The 27,565-nt window shown below is 37.7% G+C and overlaps 1 protein-coding gene across 13 annotated transcripts in view; it reads right to left on the bottom strand.

Moving 5' to 3' along the window:
* The window catches only part of ZBTB46 (zinc finger and BTB domain containing 46), a 102,473-nt gene that overhangs the window by 49,699 nt on the left and 25,209 nt on the right, over window positions 1–27,565 (bottom strand). For all 13 annotated transcript variants that reach the window (XM_042847380.2, XM_065566226.1, XM_005291746.5 and 10 more), the window contains one exon: window positions 23,644–24,613. In XM_042847380.2, coding sequence (XP_042703314.2) covers window positions 23,644–24,580 — 937 coding nt within the window. In that variant the 5' untranslated portion in view covers window positions 24,581–24,613. The remainder of the gene's footprint in view (window positions 1–23,643; window positions 24,614–27,565) is intronic.

Raw genomic sequence — 27,565 nt, 5'->3', positions numbered from 1 at the left:
GATGCTTTTAAAATAACTAAACCTATTACCATGGATGAAAAAAATTGTGCCACCACCCCTCAGACACAGATCATATGCCCAAAGAAACAGCTCCTGCAATTTAAAGGTTGAATACAAATTGTGTACTGTAATTAACTAACTTCTTATTCCATTTAAGACATTTTTAAAAAATCCAATTCTTGCTTTTGTTATACATTTATCTGGTCATGGCTTCACTCCACTTTTTGCTTTTCTTTCCTATCATGGTTCATGGTATATCAATATCACGTTATATTCAGCACCTGTTTCTTCTTTTCTCACTACACCAATTTCTCTCTTCCCTTCACTGTGTTCTTTAACTCCTTCTAAACATTTTTCTATCACGCTTTTCTTTTTTCCCAGGCTCCCAGTACCATTCTTCTCTCTCTTTTTTAAATTTGTTCCATCAATTTCTTCCCCTCTCCCTCCTGAATATTGGGTTTCTGGAAAATTTTCAAGCCTTGTGTGTGAGAGGGCAGGATATTGGTATACTAGGAACCAGCAAAAGGGAGTTTGATCCCTCTCCTGTAAGTCCCTCCTTGGCTGCCTGAATGAGAAAGAATAACTGTTTCCCCCAGCTCAGTCTTCAAAGACTCCTGGATGATGAGACTGAAGACAAAACTCCACTGGAAGCTGAAGCTAGACAAATTCAGGCTGGAAATAAGGTGTAAATTTTTAACAGGAGGGTAACTAACCATTGGAACAGCTGATCGAGGGCTGTGCTGAATTCTCCATCACCGACCATTTTAAAATCAATATTGGATATAGTTCTAAAAGATATGTTCTAGGAATTATTTTGGGGAAGTTCTATGGCCTGTGTAATGCAGGTCAGACTAGATTATCACAATGGTCCCTTCTAGTCCTGGAAACTATACATCTGTGAATAAATTACCTGATCATTTTCTCTGCCTGATTTTTGGGTTCCTAAGTCAGTAACTCCAGTGCCTTGGCTTTTACACAAAACTTTAGGAGCTGCAGCAGAATGAAAGCACCCATCACCTTGGCAATTTTATTGCTGCTCTTAGGGTTCTGATAAGTAACATAAAAACTGACATGACTTTGGTCACTTTCATTCTGCTGAGACTTGGCAAAGCTATAAGCAACACCAAAGACACTCGAGCTGTCTGCAGACTCAGTAAGATGGAACTGCATCACTTAATACTCTGTTCACGTTTAGAAGGTATTCTTCAGCATAAGAGCTAGAAACTACATTTCTTTTAAATTAAAGTTTTGATTTTCCAGAAGCTGGATGCTAATCACCCAAGTAAATGGATTTATCAACTCCTATCTATGTACCACATGCATTTGTAAAGCAGCCACTACCATAATATCTGGACATCTAATAAAGATATTCAGAAGAACCTTTAATAACTGATTGTGAATGGACAACTAATCCCACTTCTCCTAATAAAGAAAGAGCATCTTATAAAATGTGTAATGTGTAGGTTGTGGTGGGAGGGAGACAAGGAATTTTGATTTTGTGGGACTCTGTGTGCCTCTGAACCATACAAAACAAATGGTGAAAATAGCTTTTTGTTCAGAAGTTGCTGGAGTCAACATTTCTGTGGTATCATATTTTCTTCAGATGTCTTTTTTCTAGGTACAATAATGTTTTAGAAAAGTATAAGGAAGTCTAAAGTACAAGATGACAGGAGTGTATGATCTAATCTGTGGAAACTAGTCGTGCAGGTTTATATAAAGAGGCTAGATGAGTACCTAGCACACAGTGGGCACTACTAGAAATAAATATTTGGCACAGCAACAAAACAGGCACCTGATTTGTACTTTACAGTTAATTTCCAATGTAGATATTTATCATTTAAAATCCATTTTTACATTTAAGAGTTAACTGAGTTATTCATAAATGTTGCTGTGCGCTGTAACAGTGAATAATTTATACAGTACTTTTCTTACATCTATACGTGATCCACAGATAACTTATTAAGTAGCATATTACACCCTGATTGGGAGGGTGGGGGGGAGACCCACAGGTGGGTAGGTATTTTTAAAAAATATTCTAGAAACACTATCAATAATATTTAACTTTGCATTTTAAATACAAGTCACATTTATAAATTACTGTTGTGTTGTGTGTGTATGTAACCCAAAACTAAGTATGTAACCATCCAGTGCTAAGGGGACATTAACTTCACAAGCATGCCTTGCAGCTACCACAATTGCCTGCATCCACCCACCTTCAGAACAAAATAAACCAAAGCTTTTATATTGATTGTGTTCTAGTGGACTCTGGCCTTCTACTTCGTCCCCCACTCAGAGTGCAGGAGCTCAGGTTTGCACACCAGGGAAACAAGTATTAGAAAAGCTGCCAGTGCCACATCAAAGATATAAACACAAACCCTCCTCTAATGAACATTTAAAAACATAAGATTGAAGGAAATTATTGTTTAAAATGGGGCTGCTAAAAGCACATTACCTCCAGACAAGTTTAAATGGTCAGAGTAGACATGGAATATTTTAGTTACCAGCATATATATTCTCTGGTGCTTTATATCTGGTAGAATAAGAGACCTATAGACAAAGAAGCCTACAGAACTTTTTCTTTAAAGGGGGAAAAGATAAAGGTGGGAACTTTAAATAAACGGAAGGTACTGAAACACTAAGTTATAATTCCCCGGGGGGGGGGGGGGGGAGTAATGTATTTATATAGCACTTTCCCCGCCCCAGAAAGACCGAAGCTACTTTAGAGCTATAGAGCATTATTAAGATTGTGCATATGGGCCCTTTCTAGAGTAAATAAATAAGAGTTAAATATAAACTAAACTTGTATGTCAACCTCTGTTTTAACACTTATGTAAGAAAATAACTTGGACAGTCTACAACTCTGTTTTATCTTCAATAAAAAAAGAATATCTAAAGCCCACAGCTGAATAATAATAATAATAATAAAAGATAGGATTCCTTAATAAAAAAGGTCCAATATCCAAAAGACATTTTCTTTCAAATACTTTCCCTAATAAGATGTACCATTATCATAGTATTATATTAAGTTCCATACCTAGTATTTATGGCCAGCCTATTGTTGCTGGAAAGTCAAGCAAGTTCTAAAATATTTAGATCCCAAGTCTGTGAACACATACATGTTTAACATTATGAAAGTGAAGTCAATCAATGGGATTGCTGTCAGCAAGTCTACTAATGCGCATAAAACGCTACCACATGCACAAATATTTGCAGGATTGAGGCCTTCCGATTGTATGGCTCATTATTTGTAATACAACATTTTTTACACTGTTACAACATGTTATTTATAAAACATTCTTACCATTTTATTGCATGTTCTTTAAAATAGACAAGTCTAGAAGAACTACTAGAGAAGTTAGATTGTAAATGCTAGTTTAAAGATAGGCGACATTAACAGATGACATCGGATTGATACTTAGAGTACAAGCCTTACTGTATCTTGATAAATTCATCTCATTTGGGGGTTTTCTGATATGTAAGCCAATTTACAGAAAGGGACATGTCCTTTTCATCCACTCCCAACTCTCTCTCTATAATTATCTGAAGGCAATTTACAAGCTTGTGTGGGAGTGGGAAGTGAAGATACGCTGGGAGGAAGGGGGGACATATTTGGACTGCCAAAGTCAGACTTTCAGTGTATTAATAAATCAAAAAGATTAAAATGACCTCTGCATAATCCTACTTGCAAGATGCTAGCAAGCAGCACCCAGGAAGTTGGACTGAGGAATTCTAACACCACAAGGATTGTAAAACTGCCCTCAAAGGGTCAGATTCTGATACCCTTAACCATTTGAATAGTAATTTATTCTAAAGGTAGCCCTACTGAAGTTAATGGTACTTTTTGTGGAGTAAGGCATTACTCAACATAACAGGGGGTTATCAGAATCTGGCCCAAAGTCAGCATCAAAGCTGGATGCCAAGTAAACTGTGGCAAACACGGTCAAAAATGAATACCCTTGATGTGGGAAAAAGACAGAGGACAGCTCTTTGTACTGATAATGGTAATTCTGCAGACAAAAACAGGAGGTATTTTATGGGTGCCAGACTCACAACTATATGAAAGTAGCATCCTTTAAGGTGCCCTTCAAGTCCAAAGCCCCAAATCAGCTGAGAGGGAAAGGGCAGGAATGATGAAAATTAAAATTAGTCTTTCAGAACTAGAACTTTCTGATAAAGCTGTTTGATTTCTGGAGGTCTGCAATGGGATGAAGACAGTCTTTTGGTATGATTCTGAGATACTGTCATATTAATTTACTATCATCAACCTATTTATGGCTACATGATGAAATCTTAACAGCGTGGGTAACCCAATGGAGAAGTTCTCTCTCTCAATTATATGATCAAAAAGACAGAGGGTGCCTCTAAAAGAATGACTGTCCCAGCTACATCACATGGTCTAATGAGATGAAGTTTCATCTTCTGATTCAGTGAGGTTTCCTGATCAATTAAGAAAACTGGTAAAACCTCTCTCAACAAAATTATGTCTTCACAAAATAAAGAGTCTTCACATTAAATTTGATATTTTTGATATTAAATGGTGATGCATCCAACTCTCAGATGACAGACTGAAGGTGGGCATGGGAAAGGGAGAGTGTTGTCTGTGGGTATGTTAATAATAATAGTATATGGAGATATACCTATCTCGTAGAACTGGAAGGGACCCTGAAAGGTCATCGAGTCCAGCCCCCTGCCTTCACTAGCAGGACCAAGTACTGATTTTGTCCCAGATCCCCTAAGTGGCACCCTCCAGGATTGAACTCACAACTCTGGGTTTAGCAGGCCAATGCTCAAACCACTGAGCTATCTTCTCCCCCCCCCCCCCAGCTTTGAAGAAACTTGACTGAATTACAAACTCACAAAAAGAGCTGAAAACCCCTTCAAAAGAGGTCTAAAAAGCATAACAGTGTTACATCAGAAGATCAAGGCCCTGGAAAATAATCTTAAATGTTGTAATCTTAGAGAAACTTAAAGAAGTGAGGGATAGCAACCTTGTAATGTTTTACCTCATTTGACAGAAATGTCCTTTTGATAAAAAGCTTTGGCTCCCTTTGCAAATAACAAATGCATTTAGAATGCCTTATAAATTTATAAATTTTATAAATTACTGCTAGGTACTTCATCTAAACCAGCTTTATGTCACACCTTTAAACTTAGTTATAACTTTGGTTTTGGATAAGTGCCATATTACAAGTGATATTTGGAAGTATTGGGGACATATTTTGCATCAAGGGAAGAAAATACATATTTTCCCAAATACTGTTTGGAAAGTGCAAACCCAAAGGAAAAGAGTTAATATTCTTGAAATCCGTTTGTTTCTTTGAGGATTGATGCTAAGGTTTTGTTTCCCACTAAACTGCAATGATAACTGATGGAGGTAAAATTAGATTTAGACACTAGAATTTTTTTTAATCTGCACAATCTAAGCAGCATGAAGACCAAGAAAAGACAAGTATATGAGACTTAGATTAAGATTCTAATCAAAACCAAAAACGACAAACTAAAAATATGATGTGTGTGTGCATCTGATGTGTAGTTATTTCTCTCTCATGTTAAAATACTATATGATACCCTGTAGATCTGAGTCTAAATTAATATTACTTTTTTCTATTTCTGGTTAACTGAATCATTTTGGTATACTGATGAATATATTAGACAGAGGTGTGGCCTTTTCCTCATCTTTTTTAATCAATGTGCACACTGTATTAATTTATTTTAGATATAATAAAAATAAAAGATTTTAAAAATAATGTTCTCTATATTTTGGAGGAATGGAGGGGAAAGATAATACACAATAAAGTAGCTTTACAGAAAAAATAAAGCATTAATACGGACTCCTTTTATGGATAAAACTGAAAATTATTATTATTATTATTTTTACTTCTGTTGCCACATCCAACTCTCAAAATCAGGGTTAGACCCCAAATTTGCTCACCCTAATATGTACAGCTCCCCATTACAACTTGACTGTTTAAAAATGACATCATGCCACTTGGTAACAAGGAAACATGAGCCATTGGCCAGTGTCTGCTAACTTACAAATAGAAGTCCTTTGATTGACCAGTGAGCATCCAATGTTACCATAAAGGAGACTGACTGCCGTCAGTGGAGAGCAAACACAATCCTATCACATGTGCTGTATGAAAGTCTTTGTTGAAAATTCATGTGGATCCTGATTGAGACCAGACAACAGAATGGATATTGAAGGTGTGTGTTGACTTCTGTGTTTTATTTCTGTTAAGTTTCTTGGAAAAGTCAACTTTTATAAAATCCTCGTGTTAGCGTAAAACAAAACTTTTAATTGGAATTTAATCCACGTCCGTTCTACAGGTCTTAAGCAAAGTTTCAAAAACCCATTTATTTATTTATGTATAGATACATACATACTAGCAATCCTAAATTTGGGCTTGATATTGGCTTCATGTCCCTTTAGCATCAGAATGTATTTTTTGGGGGTGTATTTATGTTGTTACCTCAACCAAATTCAGGAAGCAGAACAAACCTCCTTTAACTGTTCCAAAATGCACTTATAATTGCTTATTTTAAATGTGTCAAATTTTAGGAGAGCAAACTGTCCAGAACTGGTGAAAATCTGCAAGATACTAGACTTATTCAAGGTGCCAAAATTGAAGCAGGTCTGGAAAAACATGCACTCACATTTCCACTTTTAATCTACTCAACAAGAACAAACAGTGAAAAGAACTAAATTTATATAAGGCAAGACTGATTTGCAAACAGCCAGAAATCATTCTTTGATTTGCACATGCTTTTTGATTCTTTCCCCCCTGCCACTGTACCTTTTTAAATGGGATTGGGCAGGGGTGGGTGGGTGTGGAAAATGATATTTCACCTCAGGATGGCTCTCCAGGGTGAGGCGGCAACTAATCCCTAGTTGGCAAAAATGAAAACTCCTAGCAGACATAACTTTTCTACAGGTCACTATTTATTAAGCAAAGCTACTAATTTCACTTACGGCAGTTCATTTGTCTGACAGAATTCAGGCACATCATTATACTGGATTCTTGGTTATCACACCTTTGAGTTTTGTTGGCTTAAAGTGTGTGTGTATATATATATATATATATATATATATAAAATAAGCTGTGACTTGGATAAAAATGTGCAATATGTTCTATACAGATATACTCCTGGTTATTAAAGGAAAGCTACAAAAGCCTTATTTGCATAACAATTCACAGCTTTATTACAGAAAGGCCCAAGCAAACATGAATATTCAAGAACAAATTTATTCTAAGAACCTCTTTTAAACATGATACATCTTCTGAAGTACAACTACATTTAACTGAAATAGTAATTGGACTAAGTTATCTCCTTGGGGCTGGACTTCACTTTTCACTATGTTATGGGTTCTACAAAAACTTTTTACTGTGGTCCATGCTGGGATGTGGAGCACTCTCTCATCTGCACTGCAGGCTGGCTTTGGATAATCCATTAAGTATCATTTTGGAAAACGTAGCTAATAGCTTTTGAAATCTGCCATCTATTGCTGGTGACCCAGAGGGAAAACTTCAACGCTTGCTAGGCCAGCTACTCCATTTAGTTTGTCTTAGCTAGAAATTTCTAGAGGTCCCCCAGAGTCCTCGAATAAATTGAGAATGCACTGTAGTACCATCTCCCTGAGTATTTGAACAATCAAACTTCTAGAATACAAGGAGTTCAAAGTGCATGTCATTTGAAAGGTAAAGTTCTGCTATATTTGCAATAAGGTCTCGAATATGGTCTATGAATTGGTTGTCATAGGCCGTTAATGATTTCCATATGACCTATGCAACAAATACATTTTTATTAGAAAATCTAAAATCCTATTCAATTTCTAAAATAAAAGGTGTTCATGTGGAATATACCTGTTCTTTCAATACACAACTCCAGATGTCTGAATGAACATAAAAGCAAGACAAGACAATTTCAACAACTCTCCAAAATCTAGACTTGTAGAATATCTGAAAACAATATTTCAAATTCTAAAAAATCTAACACTAAGCCTTTTTGAAGCATGCTAAAAAAATTTGGGTTTGCCCCTAGACTGGGCATGTTCTAGCAGAACTTTGTATTCAAATGAATATCCTTTTAAAAACTAAAGATGCATATTGTAAGACAGATCACTTAAAAACCAAGTACTTTAGCCATCAGCTTATCCTCAGATTCCCCCTATTGACACATTACAGAGCAGCTCAAATATGGGCAGGAATTATATTTTCACATGCAGAATCACAGAAATGTGGGGCTGGAAGGGACCTCAAGAGGTTATCTTCTAGTCCATCTCCCTACACTGAGGAAGTATTAAGTAAACCTATATCATCCTTCACAGATATTTATCTAACTTGTTCTTAAAAATCTCCAATGATGGAATTCCACAGCCTCCCTTAGAAGCCCATTCCAGTGCTTAACTATACACCTCTAACCCGATATAACATGACCTGATATAATACGAATTTGGATAGAACGCTATGGTAAGATATAAATCAATGAGATTACCACTGAATGACAGGTGCACTGGGGCTAATGGCCCCCACTGGATTAGCATCTTATCTCAGAATGTTAAGATTTTCAAAATCCTTTTTAAAAGAATTATTTTGTTTCAAGGAGTGATCAAAACTCAGAAAAAGCAGTAGTAACTACACTGTACTTTTAGATCTCAGATTTTTTTCAGATTGCAGACCACTGAATTCAAAAAATGAACTCCTACATATCATACATAAATGCAAAATTGCCCCTTCCATTATAAAGATGAAAATACTGAGCCATTTACAGGAATGTGTGATTCACAAAACAGGAGAAAATACTTTAGCAGTGTGAACATTTGACTCACATTTTAAAAAATTCTCTATTCATTCAATATTCAAAAAAGGGTATAACTAAGAGAAAAGGCTGGATTAAAAAGCTGAAAACGGTAACAGAATTTTTGTTTAAAAGTTGGATATGTATAGATTAGGGAATGGTATAGCCTCAACTCAAGATGCAAATACATTAAAGCTGCAATAAAGACACTCAGAAGGGAAGTGCTCTCTGATCTGTGGAGTTAAAGCAGATTAGCAGAAACATGGCTGTTATTATATGGGGGGGGGGGGGGGGGAGAGGAGAGCTTTGGAGCCAGGGGAAAAAGGAATGCAGGGAGGGGAAGGGAAACAGACAGAGCTTTGAACTAAAGCTGGTTTAGGGTGGAGCCATTTTAAAGCAAGGGTGTAGCCAGGGAATGAAAGTCTGAGTTTAAAGCAGTTTCCAGAGAGACTTGAAAATAACCTGACCTAACCCGTTAATAATGGAAACTTGAAACTGCTATTCCTGTAAAGATTGAATCTCATTAATTTCATAAATTTATAACTGTAGTTAAGTGAAGTATCTGAACTCTTCCCTGAACATTCTAGGATGAACTAGTCATTGAACATTCTTCAGACCAATACAGGATTCATTGTATTTTCTTTGTTTTGCTGCAACTAGCAGCTATTTAAAGCAGATTTCCTTGTATACATTAAAATTATACGTTTTGTACATTTAAAACAGAGTGTACCAAAAGAATTTAAAAATCTGGGCATTTTCCTAATCCACTGGAAGGCAGAACATGGACTAAACTGATTTAGACTTCAGGAAAAGACTTCAGGAGGTGGTATTCGAGCACTGAAACTGTAATCCCTGCAGGTCTGGCTTTAATTGCCAAACACATCTAAATAGTAGTAAGGTAACCATAATAACCTGCATCATAACCCTGGCTTAATTGCTAAATTGCCAATCTGTTTTTAATTAAGTTACTTTTTTGAGGTGGCATGTTGTTTGAAGCTCAAACTGGAGCAAAACTATTACTTTGCTCATTTTATATACACACACACACATACACACATATAGATATAGATATATACATACACACACACACACACACCCCGAAAAATTCTGATATCTTTGCAAGATTCTTAACCTCTAACTTTCCCAACCTTGCACCATAATTCTGTCTATCCAACTTAAAACAAGAAATGTTGTGATCTTTCACAAATTGAGTGTAAAAATGGCATAAAAGCAGTCTAAATAATGAAGCTCTAATAATCTACTTAAAATTGGAGTCCAAATGTTGCTTTTATAATCTAAAACATCCCAGATTACTCTGACAGCTCAACTTTTCACTAAACCAGTTTTAAATTCACTAATGTAGCAATATTCAAACACTAATGTTCAATTTTATATTTAACACTGGAACTCAAAAAATAAAAAGGAGACTGACAGGTTACAGCTTCATCCTGCTCCAGTAACACTAAGCATCACTGTTGTAGATACTTGTGTCTTCGACGAATTATTTTCTGTCCCCCTTTTCCACATCTGTACAATTGCAGTGCTAAACAAAAACATCCTAACTATACGGCAACCAAACAGTGGATCTACAAAAGAAAGCGTACAACCTACAGCATCTGTAAGAGGTGCAAAAAACCTCAAAATGCTATGTTATACTATATATTGTGTCTCGTTAGACACGACGTCCTTTGACATTCAGTGGACAGATAATTGTATATCATTAAGGTCTACTTAATAAAATCTACAACAGAATGACTGAGGCTTTGGTTTCCTTTATGGAGTCCACACAAAATACAAAAGGATAGAGTCTAGGCCTTTTCAAACAAAACTTGATAGAACTAATAGCATAAACCTCTTTGTTAGCTAATTTATAGAAAATTACTCTGGAAAGCAATCAATCAGTCTCTTCCAAATTTCACTTGATAGAATTGTATTTTATAAACCTCCTTGTAAAAATTTATCTACATAAAAAACACATTATATAAACCTAGAAGAAGAGTTCACTGAAATTTATGGGCTCACTCAAAAACCACCACAACCGCCATCTTGATGGTTAGAAAGAGAGACCAAAAACAAAAGTCCAAAGGCTCCCCTTGAGCTTAAATATATATTTCAATAGCCCCTTTCATACAAGGATTTTATTATGCCAATACCTAAAAAAGTAAGTGACAAGAGGATGGGAATTCACAATTCCATTAACTGCAGAAACTTCATGGGGCCATTGGTACAAATAAACCCTGGTCTACACTACAGAGTTAGGTCGACATAAAGCAACTTAACTGTGTAAGTGTCTACAATAAAATGTAGCTCTCATCAATATAACTAGCCCACTACACTGACTTAACTCTACCTTCGCGAGAGGAGTAGCATAAGGCTTAGGTCAATGTAGTTAAATCAGCACAGTGTCAGTGTGACACTGCGTTGCTTACATCAACTGTTGCTGCTTTTCTGAGTCGTCCCACAATGCCCCACACTGAGTTAAACGAGTGCAAGTGCTCCAGGAAAGGATGCAAACCACCAACACAAGAAGTGTAGTGTGGACATGCAAAAACAATTTAATTACTGTGGAGGCAATAATTCAACACAACTTAGGTTGACTTAATTTTGTAGCGTAGACTTGCTCTAAGTAATGGGTGAGACGCTAATACCTCTACAATTACAATGTCAGTGAACCAAAACACTACTATCTGCCTATGACATAACGAGGCCTCAGCTGATGATGATGTCTTGCACCTTCTTTTTCTACATCTTACATACCATTGTGTATTTTGGTGGCTTGCTGGAAAATATGTATTTTTGGGAGAATTAACGTTTTGAATTCTTATAAACTTTTACAATGCCAGTTCGCTGAATGGTAAGTATCCAATCTCCCCCACTCACTAATTTTTAAATTAATCCAGATATATTCAGGAGGACTGATCCAGGTTACTTCTTCCAAGCGACATCCAAGGAGCAGCACAGACTCCTCTGTAATTGTCCTTGAATGCTGAATATGAACTACTGAACCCGTATGTATTCGTGTTAAATGGCCCTCTACCCTCAAATTTGTTTCCCCTAGAGCAGACTCTAGAGAACCTTCATTCTCTATGATGGTATGTGCCAATTAGACTACCAGCTCTGCAGACAGATGCCCGCCATCCACATTCTACCGGGGAAGTGTCCCTTTGGTGTCCCACTCACTGAACAGAGAGTTCTGCTGACTAAGGTTAACAATCCATATTATGAAGGGTTAGATGACGTGCATCCCACTCAGATATACAGAAGACAGGAAGTCATATATAGGGAAATTATCTTGCACAAAGATCTCGAAATAACTTTCTTGCAGAAGAATTTCATATACAAGGCTTACTTAATTTGTGATACTGCAGATCCCACAATATTAGGCTTCCACAGCAATTTTGATTTTAATTAGCTTATTTTGCACAATTTAAATACATTTTAAGGTTTGTACCACACTTTTTTCCCCATTAGTACAGTAGAACCCCATTTCTCTGAGCTGACAGTGGCTGGGGCTCCCGCTGTCAGCCCTGCCCCTGGTACTAATGACTGTAATATAGTTGCAGCAAAACGTCTGGTTATCAAAAAAATTAGCAGGCATAACAATACTTGAGTGTTTGTATTGTTTCAGCAAATTTTTCTTAAACATATTGATCGTCTCTGGCTTTTCCAAATTACTGCAATTAGTAAAGGTCCATTATTACTTTTCTATGATTTTTCATGTCTTGTCCACACAGTTCATAGGATGGGGATCACTACACACATCAGAGCTAGATTTTCAAAACAGCATGCATGCAAACGTCAACGTGTTCAGTGATCACACACTTTTCTTCTTTTGTACTTCTTCTGTACTTTTTAACCTGAAAACAATTTTTATGGCTGTACACATTTGTCTTTCTTCCAATGTCATGATTCTCTATTTGTGATGGAGAACTCCAACATTTTCCCTCATGTTATGAATATCTACAGCTCAATAGGACAGTCTGATGGATAAGGGCCTGACAGGCTGAAAAACCTTCAAAAAATACATCAGAAAGTTGCATCATCATGCTTGGCTGACCTATGGAAGGCAGTGGAAGTCTACAGATAGCAGACTATGAATAGCCTGGACCACAGAGGGAGCTATGAAAATTTGAAAATGGTTTAGTAGCTGGGAGCCATTACATTTAAAACCAGACTGAAGATTTCAATGTGGGAGACAAATGTATAAAATGCTGAAAGTGGAAACCAATATGGCTCATTTGTAATGGCTCCCAGCTACCAAATGAATTTACATTTTAATGTCCCCACCACCTCGTTCTTTCTGTATATAAACCTCCTGACCACTTAGTTTAGCTCCACTGAGTCACATAGGACTCAAGAATTGCCTAAATACAGTGTCTGGCTGGGCAAGGAAGTTTCTTTACCCATTACCTGACATGGTTTTCATTTTGCACAGGCAAAAACTGACAAATTAACTAGCAATAAATTGTCTGGTGATTGCTGCAAATTTGGTTTATTTACCTCCTTTTCAGGCTCAGAAGCAACATATCCCTCTTCTTACATAGCAGAACTTCTGCAGAGATCATTCAATTTTATTGTTAAACTTTAATATCATTGTCTCACTCACCAGATCTTTCCAAAGGCAGAGCTGAAAGAAAAGAGACTGCCATTTAGAAAGAGGAAGAACAGGGAAAGAGATATTTTCATCGACAGAAACAACATATGAAAGTGCCTCCATGAAGACTATACTAATTATGAGTCAACAAGAGTGTTCTTTTGTGCCAAATATATGGCAAATATGCCCACCACTTGAGGAGTGGCAACATATGGCATCTGGGTTGCAGAAAATGAAACAAAAAACAACTTTTTTTGGAAGCTCAGTGTCCGTTAGCTGTCCCTGATGTACAACTCAGTCTATGCCATCTAGGCTCTTATACCATCCCCATCACCTTCCACAATTAAGATTTTAACCGTAAGTTCTGTATTTCTATTTGATATAAAAATCTCTAGTAGGAAGATAGAAACCCTAGCCCAGCCAGTGATTTGTTAAAACTTGCCTTAGACAAGTCTGCTGAGACACACACATTACCCTGAACAAAAGTACAGTAATTATACAAAATATATTGGAAAAAGGGTACTTGGAAAATATTGTATGTTTGGAGATACAAACACTTTAAATAAAGTGGTCAAAATTTAAGGTGCTATAACTTCGTGCTTTAAGAGTACAATTCCCATCAAGGGCACCTTTTTTTGGTGGTGGTGGTGGTAATAATGGAGCCAACCAGCCAGGCTGCAATAAAGACAGGCAAGTTGGGAGGGAAATATGAACCATGATGGACAAAAGACTGAATCGCTCTGGCAATCTGAAATGCCATTGCAGCCTGTAGGAGACAAAGATTTTGCCTACCATGCTATATGCAGCATTTCAATACTTTGTCATGTATGTTCTGGTCTCATCTCCTGGGGATCTTTTTAGTATCCAAGTAGATGCATTATTTTCCTCCTTTAAAATCTGCACTTTTCTCTCTACAAGTTGCCAATAATTCTTATTTTAGACAACTTGACTAGGTTATGCGATGATGTTTGGGACAAGCGCTGATAGGTGCCTCAAAATAACTTCTAACCTTCAAGCAGGCAGGGACAGAAGTCTTGAGTAGCAGCTTTAACACTAGGTCAAAAAAGGTTGCTTATTCCCTTACCTAACCTAGGCAAGAGGTTAGAAAAGGCATATGGGGGCATTAGTATTTCTCAAACTTCTGCAGTACTGTGCAAATTCTTTTAAGTTGATCTGCAAATATTTAAGAAAAATAGTGGAAGCTTATTTATGATGGAGAGTGCATGGAATAAGGTTAATTTTTCTGCTGTAACCTAACAATTTTGAAGTTTGCATCTTGCTCAGAAGGAAAAAGTCTCTTAGCCATCTCATCCAGGTACAGACTGAATCTCTGGTTTATTTGCAAAAATTTCAGACACTTCGAAAACACTATCTAAAATGGGATTTTTAGTGCATATTACTATCTCTTCTTCCGTGCAGATACACTTCCTATATCCTAGGGTGATGGATTAAGTTATTACAGAAGGGTTACATACCAATTTGTGGGGCTGTAATGTGATGCGGGACTACAGAAAAATTTAGTAGCAGAGTTGGAAAGAGGGATAGCTGCTGGGAAGGATGGGCGAGTAACAGCTTGGAGAGATTTTGAAAGGCTAGTGCCTGGGCATTTTTAGTAGAGGGGTGAGAATAGCTTGCAGGTAGGAGACTTCATATCTGGAAAGAGCGAAAATAATGAACCGAAAAGGATTTCAGTGGGGTTTTTTTGTACTACAATAGCTGTTAGGGTAAGTATACACTACAATCAAAAGTGTGACTGCACATGTGTGATGAAGCCATCTTGAACAACTATAGCACCAAAAAGCAACTGAGAGTCCTGTGGCACCTTTAAGACTAACAGATGTATTGGAGCATAAGCTTTCGTGGGTGGATGCCACTTTGTCAGATGCATCCGACGAAGTGGGCATCCACCCACGAAAGCTTATGCTCCAATACATCTGTTAGTCTATAAGGTGCCGCAGGACTCTGTTGCTTTTTACAGATCCAGACTAACACGGCTATCCCTCGGATACTATAGCAGCAAAGAAGCAACAGCTGTAAATGCCTCCCCAAGGACCTTGGGCGGGTACATATTCTGGCAAAGAACAGAGACCATTTGTTCTTGGTGGCAAAAAGGTCTATCACAGGAAGCTCCATTTGCTGGATATAAGCTTGAGAACACAAGTCCTTCTGGGACCATGGTTGGCAGTTTACCTCAGCAAATAGTATTCTGCTAGATCATTGTTCCTAATAGGTCAATAGAAATGACCTGTCGCCATATTCACCACTGGTCACAGACTCCCTAAGGCAGCAGTTCTCAAACTGTGGGTTGTGACCCCGAAGTGAGCTGTGACTCCATTTTAATGGGGTCGACAGGGCCAGTGTTAGATTTGGTAATGCCCGGGGCCGAAGGCCAAGGGCTTCAGCCTGGGGCAGCAGTGCTTGGGCTCCACTCCTGCTTCCCCCCCACCAGGTCACATAGTAATTTTTGTTGTCAGAAAGGGGTCGCAGTGCAATGAAGTTTGAGAACCGCTGCAAGGAAAGAAAACCAAATACTAAATTCCACTTGGACTTGCAGTGTAAGTGCAGTTGGTACACAGGCTACCATCAGCCAAGGCCCCATCTGTGAAGGGAAAAATTGTGGCTTCCATCCCAGGAGAGGTAGACACTTGATGGGGTACACTCAGAAACCAGAAAGGAGACAGAGGTGCATCTAGCCTTGTAACCATGACAGACCTGTCAGTCAGGATCTGAAGGCTTTGGATATCAAGGTCAATGTGTGATGGGAATCTTGATATCTTGTAGAAAGACATTCTTCCAAGCCAAAAATATTGAGAAAATTTTGTGGACTAGGAACCTAAGCAGGGTATAAACAAGGCTGCTCTGTGTTATGACAGAGTATTTTAATTTTCAGAGATATCATTCCTTCACGAGTCTAGTGTACTATCAAAGGTATTCAAGTTTTATTCTTCAGTTCAGCAAGACCACTCTTCACTCCAATCTCATGGAACAGAACCCAATACATTGCTCTATTCACTCTCTTTCTACTCCTATAGCAGTCTTAAAGTATCTTCAAGTAGTGTTCAAGCTAATGTGCAAAATAAGAAAGTTAGTACAATATTGCCCTTCCAATTATTAAAATCTTTTAGGTAAATAAGTTTGACATCTGTATTCAATAGCAGTTTTGCACAGAAGTGCCACACTAATTTTTTTTGTTATCTTGATAAAGAAATACTTCTTGAGGGTTTTTTAAACCTACTTAAATGCTCTGAACAACATTTCATGGAATATTTCGCAGTTATACATACCACTCCCCACAGAGACCAAACTGAACACTTACTTCAGAACCAAGGTTGTCTTCGTTTAGTAAATACTACCTTAGCAGCTTAAAACAATTTAAACTGGTTTTTTTCTAGGGTTTCTCTTTACACTTTATGTGAAAATGGAAATAGTTTGTTGACATTTTGACACTTTAGTTTGAACACACATCAAATGCTTGCACTGCTCTGGTAGCCTACAGGCACTTTCTCCTCCACTCTTTAAAGAAGCTTATTTAAATAGTGAAGTTGATGCTATATGCTTAGAGAGTTAAAACATTGTATGAAAATATTAGAGGCTGAAGAGACTGCATGTTTTCTCTTGCTTTTATTCTTGTTCCATTTTACAAACACCCCTTTGTATCATTTAGCATTCTTAATTTCGCTTCAAAATAACAGAGCGTGCAGCCAGCTGAATTCTCCACCAGGACTACAGACGACAGTCCTCCAACAGCAGGCAGCAGGACTGTGTGGCGTTCTAATCAAACTATGTGGCTGAGCCTTCCACGCCATTGGCAACATTAGATGTTTCCCAGCATAAAGGGTTTTGACTGGAGAGTGTTTGGGTTTCTCAGGTCCCAACAATTTTAAGGCATTTTAATATTAATTAGATAATAAATGCACAATGTACATCTTGGAAATATGACTCAGTTGTGATGGTAGATGAATTTGGTAGCGATGTCCCTTTAAACCCCATAAGATTAATGTAACAACTAGAGCCTCTCATTCAAAATACAGCTATTACGTGTGCTAGTTGCTGAAACTTGGTTATAAGTTCCACAGACTCTGTATCTTGGAAAACGAATGTATTCAGTTTTGGTTTGAAAAATTATCATCTACTGCTACATGACTTTATTTATTTATTTATTTTAAACCATTAACAAGCATTCCACGCTTTTGGGAGCAAAGATTCAAAAGATGAGTGGGAGTGTTTCCTTAGAAATAAATTTCTGAACCAGAACTACTGTGCTTGAATTGACATGTATTAGCAAAACCGTTAATCAATTTCTCAAACACACACACACACAGTGGCAGAAGTTTCAATTATATGAGAAAAGCAACCATCTGTTTTGCAAGGCTAACAGCTCTTCCTGTGAAGATAACTGACCTCTGTGAGGCCAACCTTTAATACCATCAAATCCTATAGTCCAGAGTCTGACTCTATTTAATCCTGTAAAGGGAATATTCCTAACACTAACAGAACAGTCTAAAAAATAAACAAGACCTTGTCTGAAACTTCAGATGCTTCTTTTATATTCAGAATAATCCAAGCAGCAGCATTTTAATTCTTTACTAATGCTAAAGGGTTTATAACAAGAAGTTGAAAAATAAGCCAGCCAAGTTCTTAAGCTAAATCTCTGTAAAAAGCTTCTTCTTGGTTAAACAATTGTACAAAAGTTGCAATGTGAAAATACATTTCTCAATTTATATTTTAAAAGTTGTGATTCTAGTACATTTTGTCAGAAAAGACTTACTGTAAAGGTGCATACATCTTTCCATAAGTCTCAAAACCTTCTTAAAGGAACAGCGGAGTACTTTTTTCCCCAATAATTGACTTGCAAAAAAGAAACTAGCAGATTAACCAAGTGAAGATCTAGTAATCATGTGAAGGTGGTTGCTCCTATTACTTGGCAGATATGAATACAGTGTAAAGGTGTCAGTAAACAAGAACATCCCAGGAACTTTAACCCCTTCGCTCTGCCTAGCTACAAGAACAACTAAATAGCATACACTTAAAACACAGAGCAAACAGTATAGTGTTTTTTCCCCTAAACTGAAAAAAGGAGGGGTGGATTGACAGGCATCTCATAGGAAAGCAACTGACAGGTAAGACAATTAAAGTATCCTAAATTATGAGAAAAAACCCCCCAGCATATCCCAGATATGAGGAAAGGGAAAGACAGACTGGCAAGACAATTTACAGTAATCCAAATAGCAATGGGAAAGGAACACAGCAAAAGCACTAAAGAAATCTGCATGAAAGACCCTTTCAGCTAAATAAAGTGTCCACAGATGCCAGGAAACATATAAACTGGACCACACAGCTGACATAGCAAACTTCACCAAGCTTGAACCTTTTTCACCTCCCGGATACCACCAAAGATCTCAATGAGAGGGGATCCACAAACATTTTGTGCGATTAAGGCCATCCTTCAAAAATTGCAACTTATCTGATTCTGACTATGACGCATGTGTCACATTTTCAGCAGTCTAGAATCTCAATTTACTCCAGATTCTTTTGCAAATCCTGCTTCTGCATTCCTTCCTGGAGAAAGTGGATCCAGACTTAATGGGGAACAGTAAGAATCCCTTTCCCCATTTGCTATTTCTATAGTATCCAAGTACCATGGTGCCTGTGGCCAATACAATGTTATCAGAATCACTCCACACCTTTGCTTTATTTAATTAACTGGCCTGCGGTGTAGTGGAATTCAGGGAAGCAAAGCAGTGTCTCTATTCACATCTGGGATAGGGAGTCAACAGATCCATGGATTATTCTCTTGGCCTTTTCACCAAGAATCTGAATATTTTGGGGTTTGAGGCTCCACTCTAGGGGGTTTAAATACAGCCTACTATGGTATTTAGGACCCTTCTAATATGCAGTGCCTGTATTGACAAAATGTATGTTTCCCACTGAAATAAGCACCATTACCCTGAAGGACTGGTAGCTCCTTTACAGTTCAGTTGTGTACACTAGCAAAGAATTTCAGAAAATAACTTACTATATAATCAACTCCATAACAGCATCAAAGTTTTAATACATGAATTATTTCTGCAAAACACAGGAGGGGTTTCTGGACTAGCACTGGTTACTTCAAGTCCTAACAAGGAAATAAATTACTTTCATTCTTTTCCTATGTCAACCCAGCAACTCTAAAATACCCACCCATCAAAAGTTACCAATAAATTAAGGGCACTTGGCGATGACAATGGAACCCTGTATTACTCTCCTCCCACTCCAAAAAGCCACACACGATCATGCTTCTTCCTATTTATATAGGGTCTAGAGAAAATTCTAGGGAAGAACAAATGCAAGGTATCAACACTTTCAGACTATAAACCTGTAATGGCCTTCAGGGAATCATCATTTTAGGCTGCCAGAAGGTCTACACTAACCTGTGGCCTTTGCAAATACTATTCTAAAAGACCTGATTCCAGGACAATCAGATGTCTCAAGATACTTCCAGTCAGATTTCAACAAGATGAAGAGGAGATGAGGCCTCAAAATCTGTAGTAAGTTTTAAATAATTTTTTCTCCTAGGTATCCCAAACAGACACATGACGATGGTATATCAAGCACCAATTCCTTCAATTGAGGTAGTACTTTTTCCACCTTGGCTATGGGTTGAATGGGTAAGACCACTTTCAGATTAGCAAAGAGGACAGAGAACCTTATATAAAAAGTTAGGGACAGTTTGAAAAGATTTTCATTAGGGTGGAGGCTATTAAATTCACAGTAAGGAGGGGGCTGGCATTTGTTAAAAGGTAATGGTAACAAAACATGCTAAACATTACCTCTAACACTTTGCTTGCATATGGCATGCATTTGCCATCATCTCTTGTTTTTACCTATTTAGATGATCAGTTCTCTGGGGCTGGGGCATATCTATTACAGCTTTATGAGGTGCTTAGCATATTTTTGGACACTAAATAAATAGGTAATTAAGAAGCTAAAGAAACCAAAAAATATCAGTGACTAACCTAAGCTCAGTTCTGAAGCCTAGCAGCTTATTAGATTTAGTAGCTAGCAAGAGGGTTGCTTCCACCTGCTGGAGATGGAAAATATTAATTTGAGGCAGAAAGCCCTATTACGCATAGGAGTGGAGGAAGTGGTAAACTAAGCTCTGATTTTTTCCTATCTCCACTCACTGGAATGGTGAAGTGAACTCACGTGAATAGCCTATTTAATTAGATTTCATTTCATCCAACGTATCTGCAGAACTGGGCACAGGAAGGAAATTTGCAACTGGCAAGCATCCTAAGTATCAAAGATTAAGGAAGCAAATACACAAGGTGTGAAACAGAAAAACAGTGTGTCTTGGTCACTTAAAACACTTCTAGGGATTGATTCTGGCACTATGATGGATCACAGAGTGCTCTCGCAGAAGTGTGCCGAGCAGCATTCAAGCCAAGCCTACTCTTGTGGCAGAGAACAGAGTCTTGTGGAGAGCTGGTACATATGCTGCAAAGAAGCAACATCACTCTGCAACAGTAAAGAGGAGGAGAATTCTGTCTCTGATCAATTCTCCAGCTGGCTTAAGTGGGAATACCACGGGCTGGCCAGCCTTCAGATACCTCCCTTCTTCAGAAAGATTGCCTGTATTCAGGACCATAGTGTTTGCGGTGCAGCAGCCAGATCTCTGTAGGTCCCTATCTGTGCTGGCATCACCCCCGTTTGTTTATTTCTGGCATTTCACTCAATTTCAACAGTGAACAATAAATAAAAACGACAAAGAGTCCTGTGGCACTTTATAGACTAACAGAAGTATTGGAGCATAAGCTTTCGTGGGTGAATACCCACTTCGTCAGACGCATGTGGTGGAAATTTCCAGAGGCAGGTATAAATATGCAGGCAAGAATCAGACTAGAGATAACGAGGTTAGTTAGGGAGGATGAGACCCTCTTCTAGCAGTTGAGGTGCGAACACCAAGTTAGCCAACTACAAAAGCAGTTTCTCCTCCCTTGGTGTTCACATAATTGCTTTCGTAACAAAAATAAATCTACATTTGTAAGTTTCTCTTTCACCATAAAGAGATTGTACAGCGGTACTTGTACGAGGTGAATTGAAAAATACTGTTTCTTTTGTTTATCATTTTTACAGTGCAAATATTTGTAATAAAAAATAAATATAAAGTGAGCACTGTACACTTTGTATTCTGTGTTGTAATTGAAATCAATATATTTGAAAATGTAGGAAACATCCACAAATATTTAAATAAGTGGTATTCTATTATTAACAGTGTGATTAATCATGATTAATTTTTTTAATCGCTTGACAGCCCTAGTTTTAACACACAAAATGTAGATTTAAAGCCATCCTAAACTATTTGATAGTGTCCACTGAAGCAGATGTCTGAAGACTGCTCTGAATCAATGCTGGAAATCTCTTTTGGATGGGGGTAGGATGTTTTTGTGACCATTTTCAAGTTAATACTGTTCAGTATCGTAATAATTAGGAACTCAGTGACACAGACCCTATTAATTCCAACAGCAGAATCTCTTGTATTATGCCACTCAATATCTCTGACGTATGTTTTAAGAAACTATACTTTTAAAACAATCCTCGAACATATCCCTGCAATTTAGTTTTGCAGTTCCATTTTTGCAGCCATTCCAGCATACCTGTATTTTACTCTATAAACCAGTCCAAAAATGTCCGCAGTTTGAATAATATAAATGCTTGAGTGGTTTTTATGGGGTTGTGTGCAAGCCAGAAATACTTATGCTTGAATAACATCATAGGCACTTAACGGGAACAACAGGCTTTATTCAAGAATACTCTGAAGTTTGAGAACTATAAATCCAAAATTCCTTGTAAGCCAATATTATCATTTGGCATTGTTGGTTTTAAATTAAAATTATTTAGGTTTTTATCATTAACCAATAAGGATGATCAAAATTATATGCAAGCTTGTTGCTGCACACAACAAAATAAATCCAAAAATATTTCTAGACTGTTACTCATTCCACCTAATTTGACTTTCCATGACATTTAACATTCAAATTCCAGACCACAAATATTTCACTAATACTGCCCTTCAACTTCAAATAGTATCAATTATGTAGAATTTTTTCCTAAAATTATAGTTGTTTCTTACAAGATATATGAAAACATATAATTGTATTTACTTTATACATTACACCTCTCTCTCTCACACACACACACACACACACACACACACACACACCCCTCCCTTTTTCCTGGCTTTATGTACCAGCATGCAGTAATGTAGATTTGGTTAATAACTCATGACAGGCTGGGATTTCCAAAGAAGGCCAAGGGAGTTGAGCACCTTGTACTCATTGAAATTCTATGGCAGTTGGGCACTTAACATGCTCAGGCTCCTTTGAAAATCTCAGCCATAATTTTGATAGGCAAATATTTATTCTTGAACCTAAATAATTGGTGGATAAAGTGAATGTAGCTAGACAATTTTCATATTATTTTAAAGATAAACACTGATGAAGATTCAAAAAGAGTCGAAGAGTGTGTTTGTCTCCCTTTCAACGCATTTAAAGCTGCTCATCTGAAAGACTGCAGATATTCATAATAAACTAATAGAGGGTCTAAACCATAAAACTACATGAGAACTTCCATTCTTAAAGCCACTAAACACTTGGCTGACAGTTGATTAAGGAGGAACGTGGACGCTATGTTGTCCTTAATTGCCCCTTCTGTCAACACCATAGCTGTTCCTCCATTGAGGAGTGATCTAAGTAGGCCATACGAGTGAAACTGGCGCTCCTGTAGGTACCAGAAGGCAGTGTTAGAAACAGTAATCTCATTAAGATGCAGAGATTAGAACACATGCAGTAGCAATTAAAAGGACTCCTTTACTCTATACAACCAGTGCTCCTCAGCCCTGACCTGAAATGATTATTTTAGCAGGTGGGCAAGTCCAATTTCAGTCCTTTACCAACACTGCTACTAAGAATGGCAGTTTTGGTGACAGACAATTGTACATCAAGGACCTGACTTAAGCCACTATTTTATTCACAGACAAATTCATATCTATGAGATGACTATGACTTCAGTTCTCTACTATCCAGAGATAAGTTTGGATAAATGACCTAAAGATATAAGGTTCTATATTCCATTATCAATCCCCAGAAGTCCTTAATATTTTTATTTCAGTGAATGACAACAGTGTGCCATAAGCAAAATACTGTCTATATTTGCATTACTACAGCTGGTCATTGCTGAAAATCAAAAGAAAAAAAACAAAACAAAAACCTTACTTGAGTCACGACTGTTGTATGGCCATCCTGAGGCAGATAAAAAAGATGGCACTGGAGAGCTTGCCCGGCTGTCAGTCTCTACTTGCTGTGTAATATGACGCACAGTTTCTTTATTTTTTCTATTCTTTCTGCGTCCAGTGGGTTGCCAGCCATCCCCTGCTCCTTGTTCTGAGAAACTGTTCTGTATTGCACTATCCTTGGCAGAACGCAATTCATTCCCTCCATAGTGAGATGGTGAAATTTGCTCCTCTTTGATACGCAAAGACCCATAGCCCATGTCACTGGACCAAAGAGACTGGGATGAAATGTCATCGTGGCTATCTGTTTTTGGTTCCTGATCCTCTTTTCCATAACTGCTCCCTCCTTCATGACAGCTAGCAATGGCCGAATCTCCAGAAGAGTTCGCTGGACTTGTTCGTCGAGCTAACCACGGAGAAATACTCCTACCAGCCACCACTGCTGAAATCAAAGCATCTGTACTACTGCTGGAAGCGGCCCCAAGTTCATAATCAACAAGATCATCTGAGGCATCAGACTTTATACTTATGTCAAGAGCTGCTTTTATGAAATTGTGACAAGCTTGTACAATATCAGTCATTTGAAGATAGCTAGCAGCTGACATCACCTCAATGACATTTCTGCTCGTCAATGCTAAGTGTGCAGAATACATGAAGTCAATGATGGCTTTAAAGCCCTGTGCAGTTACAATGTCTAAATGAGTGACTGTGGCCTGGTCAGATGTCTTCTGCACCTGGCAGTAAAGAGTCTTGAAGTAGCGGCTGCTCCCGAGCAGAACATTTTTGTGAGCCTTAAAGATCTTCCCCTCCACTATAATGCAAACATCACAGAGGATGCCATGCTGTCTCTGCTCATTGAGCTCACGAAGCAGATGACGGTAATGGGAGGCAATCTCCATATCTTCCTTTCGGTTATTCATTTGGGAATCTTTGTGTTTTCTCGTCCACAGACTCTGGAGGGAGAAAGGAAAGTGTTACTTCAAAATGCAAAACAAACGTAAAAATGTATTTTGTCAATAGCCCTGGTGAAAGGAAATGAAACTGCACCACACTAAATGCTCTTCTAGGATTATCTTGTCACCATAAAACAAAAATTATTGCCTAGCACAGATAGTGTGTTCCTTATGTGATTAATCTTATCCATAATGCTAGTATTCAAATAATTCATATTTTTAAGAGAAATCAGAGTGGAAGTTCAATCTCAAATATGCAGGAACATCTCAGACATTTTACATGTACCATTGATTATACTTAAAATTAACACAGAATTTTGGTGAAAAAGCTTATCAATAAGGGCTTGTCTACACAGTGGGATAATGCACACTATGGGAGGTGTGATTTCTGAAGTGCAGTAACATGTTGTGCATTAACTGTTGCGTGAATACCCTTCTGGTGTGCACTAAAGGTTCCCTAGTGTGCTTTAACATAGTACTGTTTCAAGCAGCACTAAGTCAGAGAACACTAAGGAATCTTTAGTGCACACCAGCAGTCAGCATGGTCCAATTAATGTGCAACACGTTAGTGTTGTAGACAAGCTTTGTGTTATTGAAATGGTCCAGGTAAAATACCTGTCAGTTTTTTATCATTTAAGATTTGATTAACAAGAAGTAGAGTTGAAACTATGCTAACGGATGCAAACCACTGAATAGTACCCTGTAGCAGTAGTATGTCCTCAGGGGGAAAAAAAAAACCTTACATATAACACACTAAATACTCTAAATACTCAAATAGTAAAAGCCAATTGAAACTAGCCATTTACTTTGCTATATTGTTGCTTTGGGGCTATAATGCTGTTACGGTGTCAGAGAAAAATCAGACAAAGATCTGAAGCCACATTTTGGAATTTTTTAAATCCTCACTCAATCAAGTAAAGTTGTAATGTATGAAGACTATGAAGTTAATTTCACCTGAACTTTAACTCCTTTTCTATTTACGATCAAAACATTTTTAGTGTCATGATAAATAGTATTGTATACAATTTATTTGCCAGGCATACTTTTTGAACTGAATGGATTTGATTTATTCTCTATATAACCACCCTTTTTTCAATCAAGGGCCCCTAAAGCACTATTTGTTCACCAAATACTGTGGATGTATGCATAGTAAGGATTCTCTGACTCCCAAAACAGTATCTGTTGCATCAGACTTGGACTTTTACCCACTAATTCAGAAGACCCTCACAGCAGATTCCTGCCAAGACGGGATGACGTTACTAGCTTCACCAACATCAGTATATTTTCCCTGACCATCTTTAATTAACTGTCAGCAGAAGTCTCCCCTCTTAAAGCTACTAAATGTTCAAGCTTGTTTCTTCTAAAGAAATTCATAAAACAAGGTTGGTTAAGGTTAACTTTTTTTCCATAATGCAAGTAGGATCAAATTCACAAGTGAAGTGATAAACTACTATTTAATTTTCCAGTATCAGCATGAACATAGTCCATATATGGTTTTCATACAGCATTAAATAAGTCACCTCTGTCCTATAGTCTGATTGATTTTTCTTCTGTGATGCCAGGAATTAAGCTCATTATCCATTCAGCTTCTATCAGACATGTGTTGTCCTTCCAGGATCTTGAGAGAATTATTTCTGTTGACATTATGCACATTATCTTTGTCTCTCAGGTGAAATAATTCCATCTTCAGAAAAATTATTTTGAATACATGAAGCTGGCAAAGCCAAGACAATCTCCTGAAGCACTCCTCCCCAATACCATACCTCAGAATTCACTAGTTTTTCCAAAATTTCAATTGTATGTGTAATTAGTTCCATAATTATTTTAAGGCTTCTCCAGCAGAATTTTTGCCCATCTCAAACCTAGTCTACTCATCTTGTTTGATCTCCATTGTAATAATTATTCTAAAATGCAATTATAAATTAGGGTCTAATTGTTTAATAGCTGGGAGCCCATAGGAGCCTCCATTATAAAGCAGAGGATACTTCCTTATTTCATTTAGAAACTGAACTTTGTTTTGATGAGGCAAGTTAACTGGAAGTGAGCAGTCCTGGGTCTGTCACTGAGCCTTGATCAAGCAGAAAACTCCCCCTCCCATGAAAACGGGTTGACAGTGCTATGCAGAAGACCAAGATATTAGAGGTCTAGGGCCGCCACAGCTAGTATGGGCAATTATAAGTAATTCAACTTTTTCCAACTGCATTTTTGGTATTGCTCTGCGAAGCAGAAGGCTCACTCAGAAGTAGAGAAGCTCCTTGTTTCAAGGCTGGAACAAAATATCCATGGCAAGGGCAGACTATTCCTTTGCCTGGAAAATCTGAGTAGTTTTACCATACTCCCTGTACTGAGTGCCTTACAAGTCAGTCATTGCACAGAATGAAAAGTTGTGATGCCTTGATTCCTTCCCCATCCCATGAAAGCAGCTAGTATGCAAAACTAAGTCATCTCCAATGACTTTCAGAAATTGGGATGTGGAGATAGTCTAGATCAATAGATGTATAGTATGCTATAAGACTTCTCTCAAACTTCAGAAGATGAGCGACTGTTTCACACATTGCTTTGTCTGCAGAGGTTCCTTGAGGTCTGCAAGAATATAACTGTCTCCTCAGGAATGTGAAAATCCCATGGCGTAGTATCTTCTGGTGCCAGTCACATGATCTTTGACCAGTGATGCTTGAAAATAGTAGCCTCTTCCAAGGGAAGAGGAATCCTTGGACAGGTAGAACTGGTAGCTATGTGTTATTTTTGGTGTTTAAATTCCAGACGGAGTAAACCCTAGATTTTCCTCCTTGGGAATATCTATCCTCTTCCTTGGGAGTAGCCAGAAGCTCTTTTAAAGAAGCACCAGGGAAAACAAGACCCATAAGAGGGTAGCCTTTCTGGCATGAATTAAAAGAGGCTGATGCTATGTACCTGCAGAATATCTGGATGACATCACTGCAGGTAGATTTC

The sequence above is a fragment of the Chrysemys picta genome, chromosome 13, assembly GCF_011386835.1.
Source record: "Chrysemys picta bellii isolate R12L10 chromosome 13, ASM1138683v2, whole genome shotgun sequence".
NCBI lineage: Eukaryota > Metazoa > Chordata > Testudines > Emydidae > Chrysemys > Chrysemys picta.
This window is presented reverse-complemented; position numbering and strand designations above follow the sequence as displayed.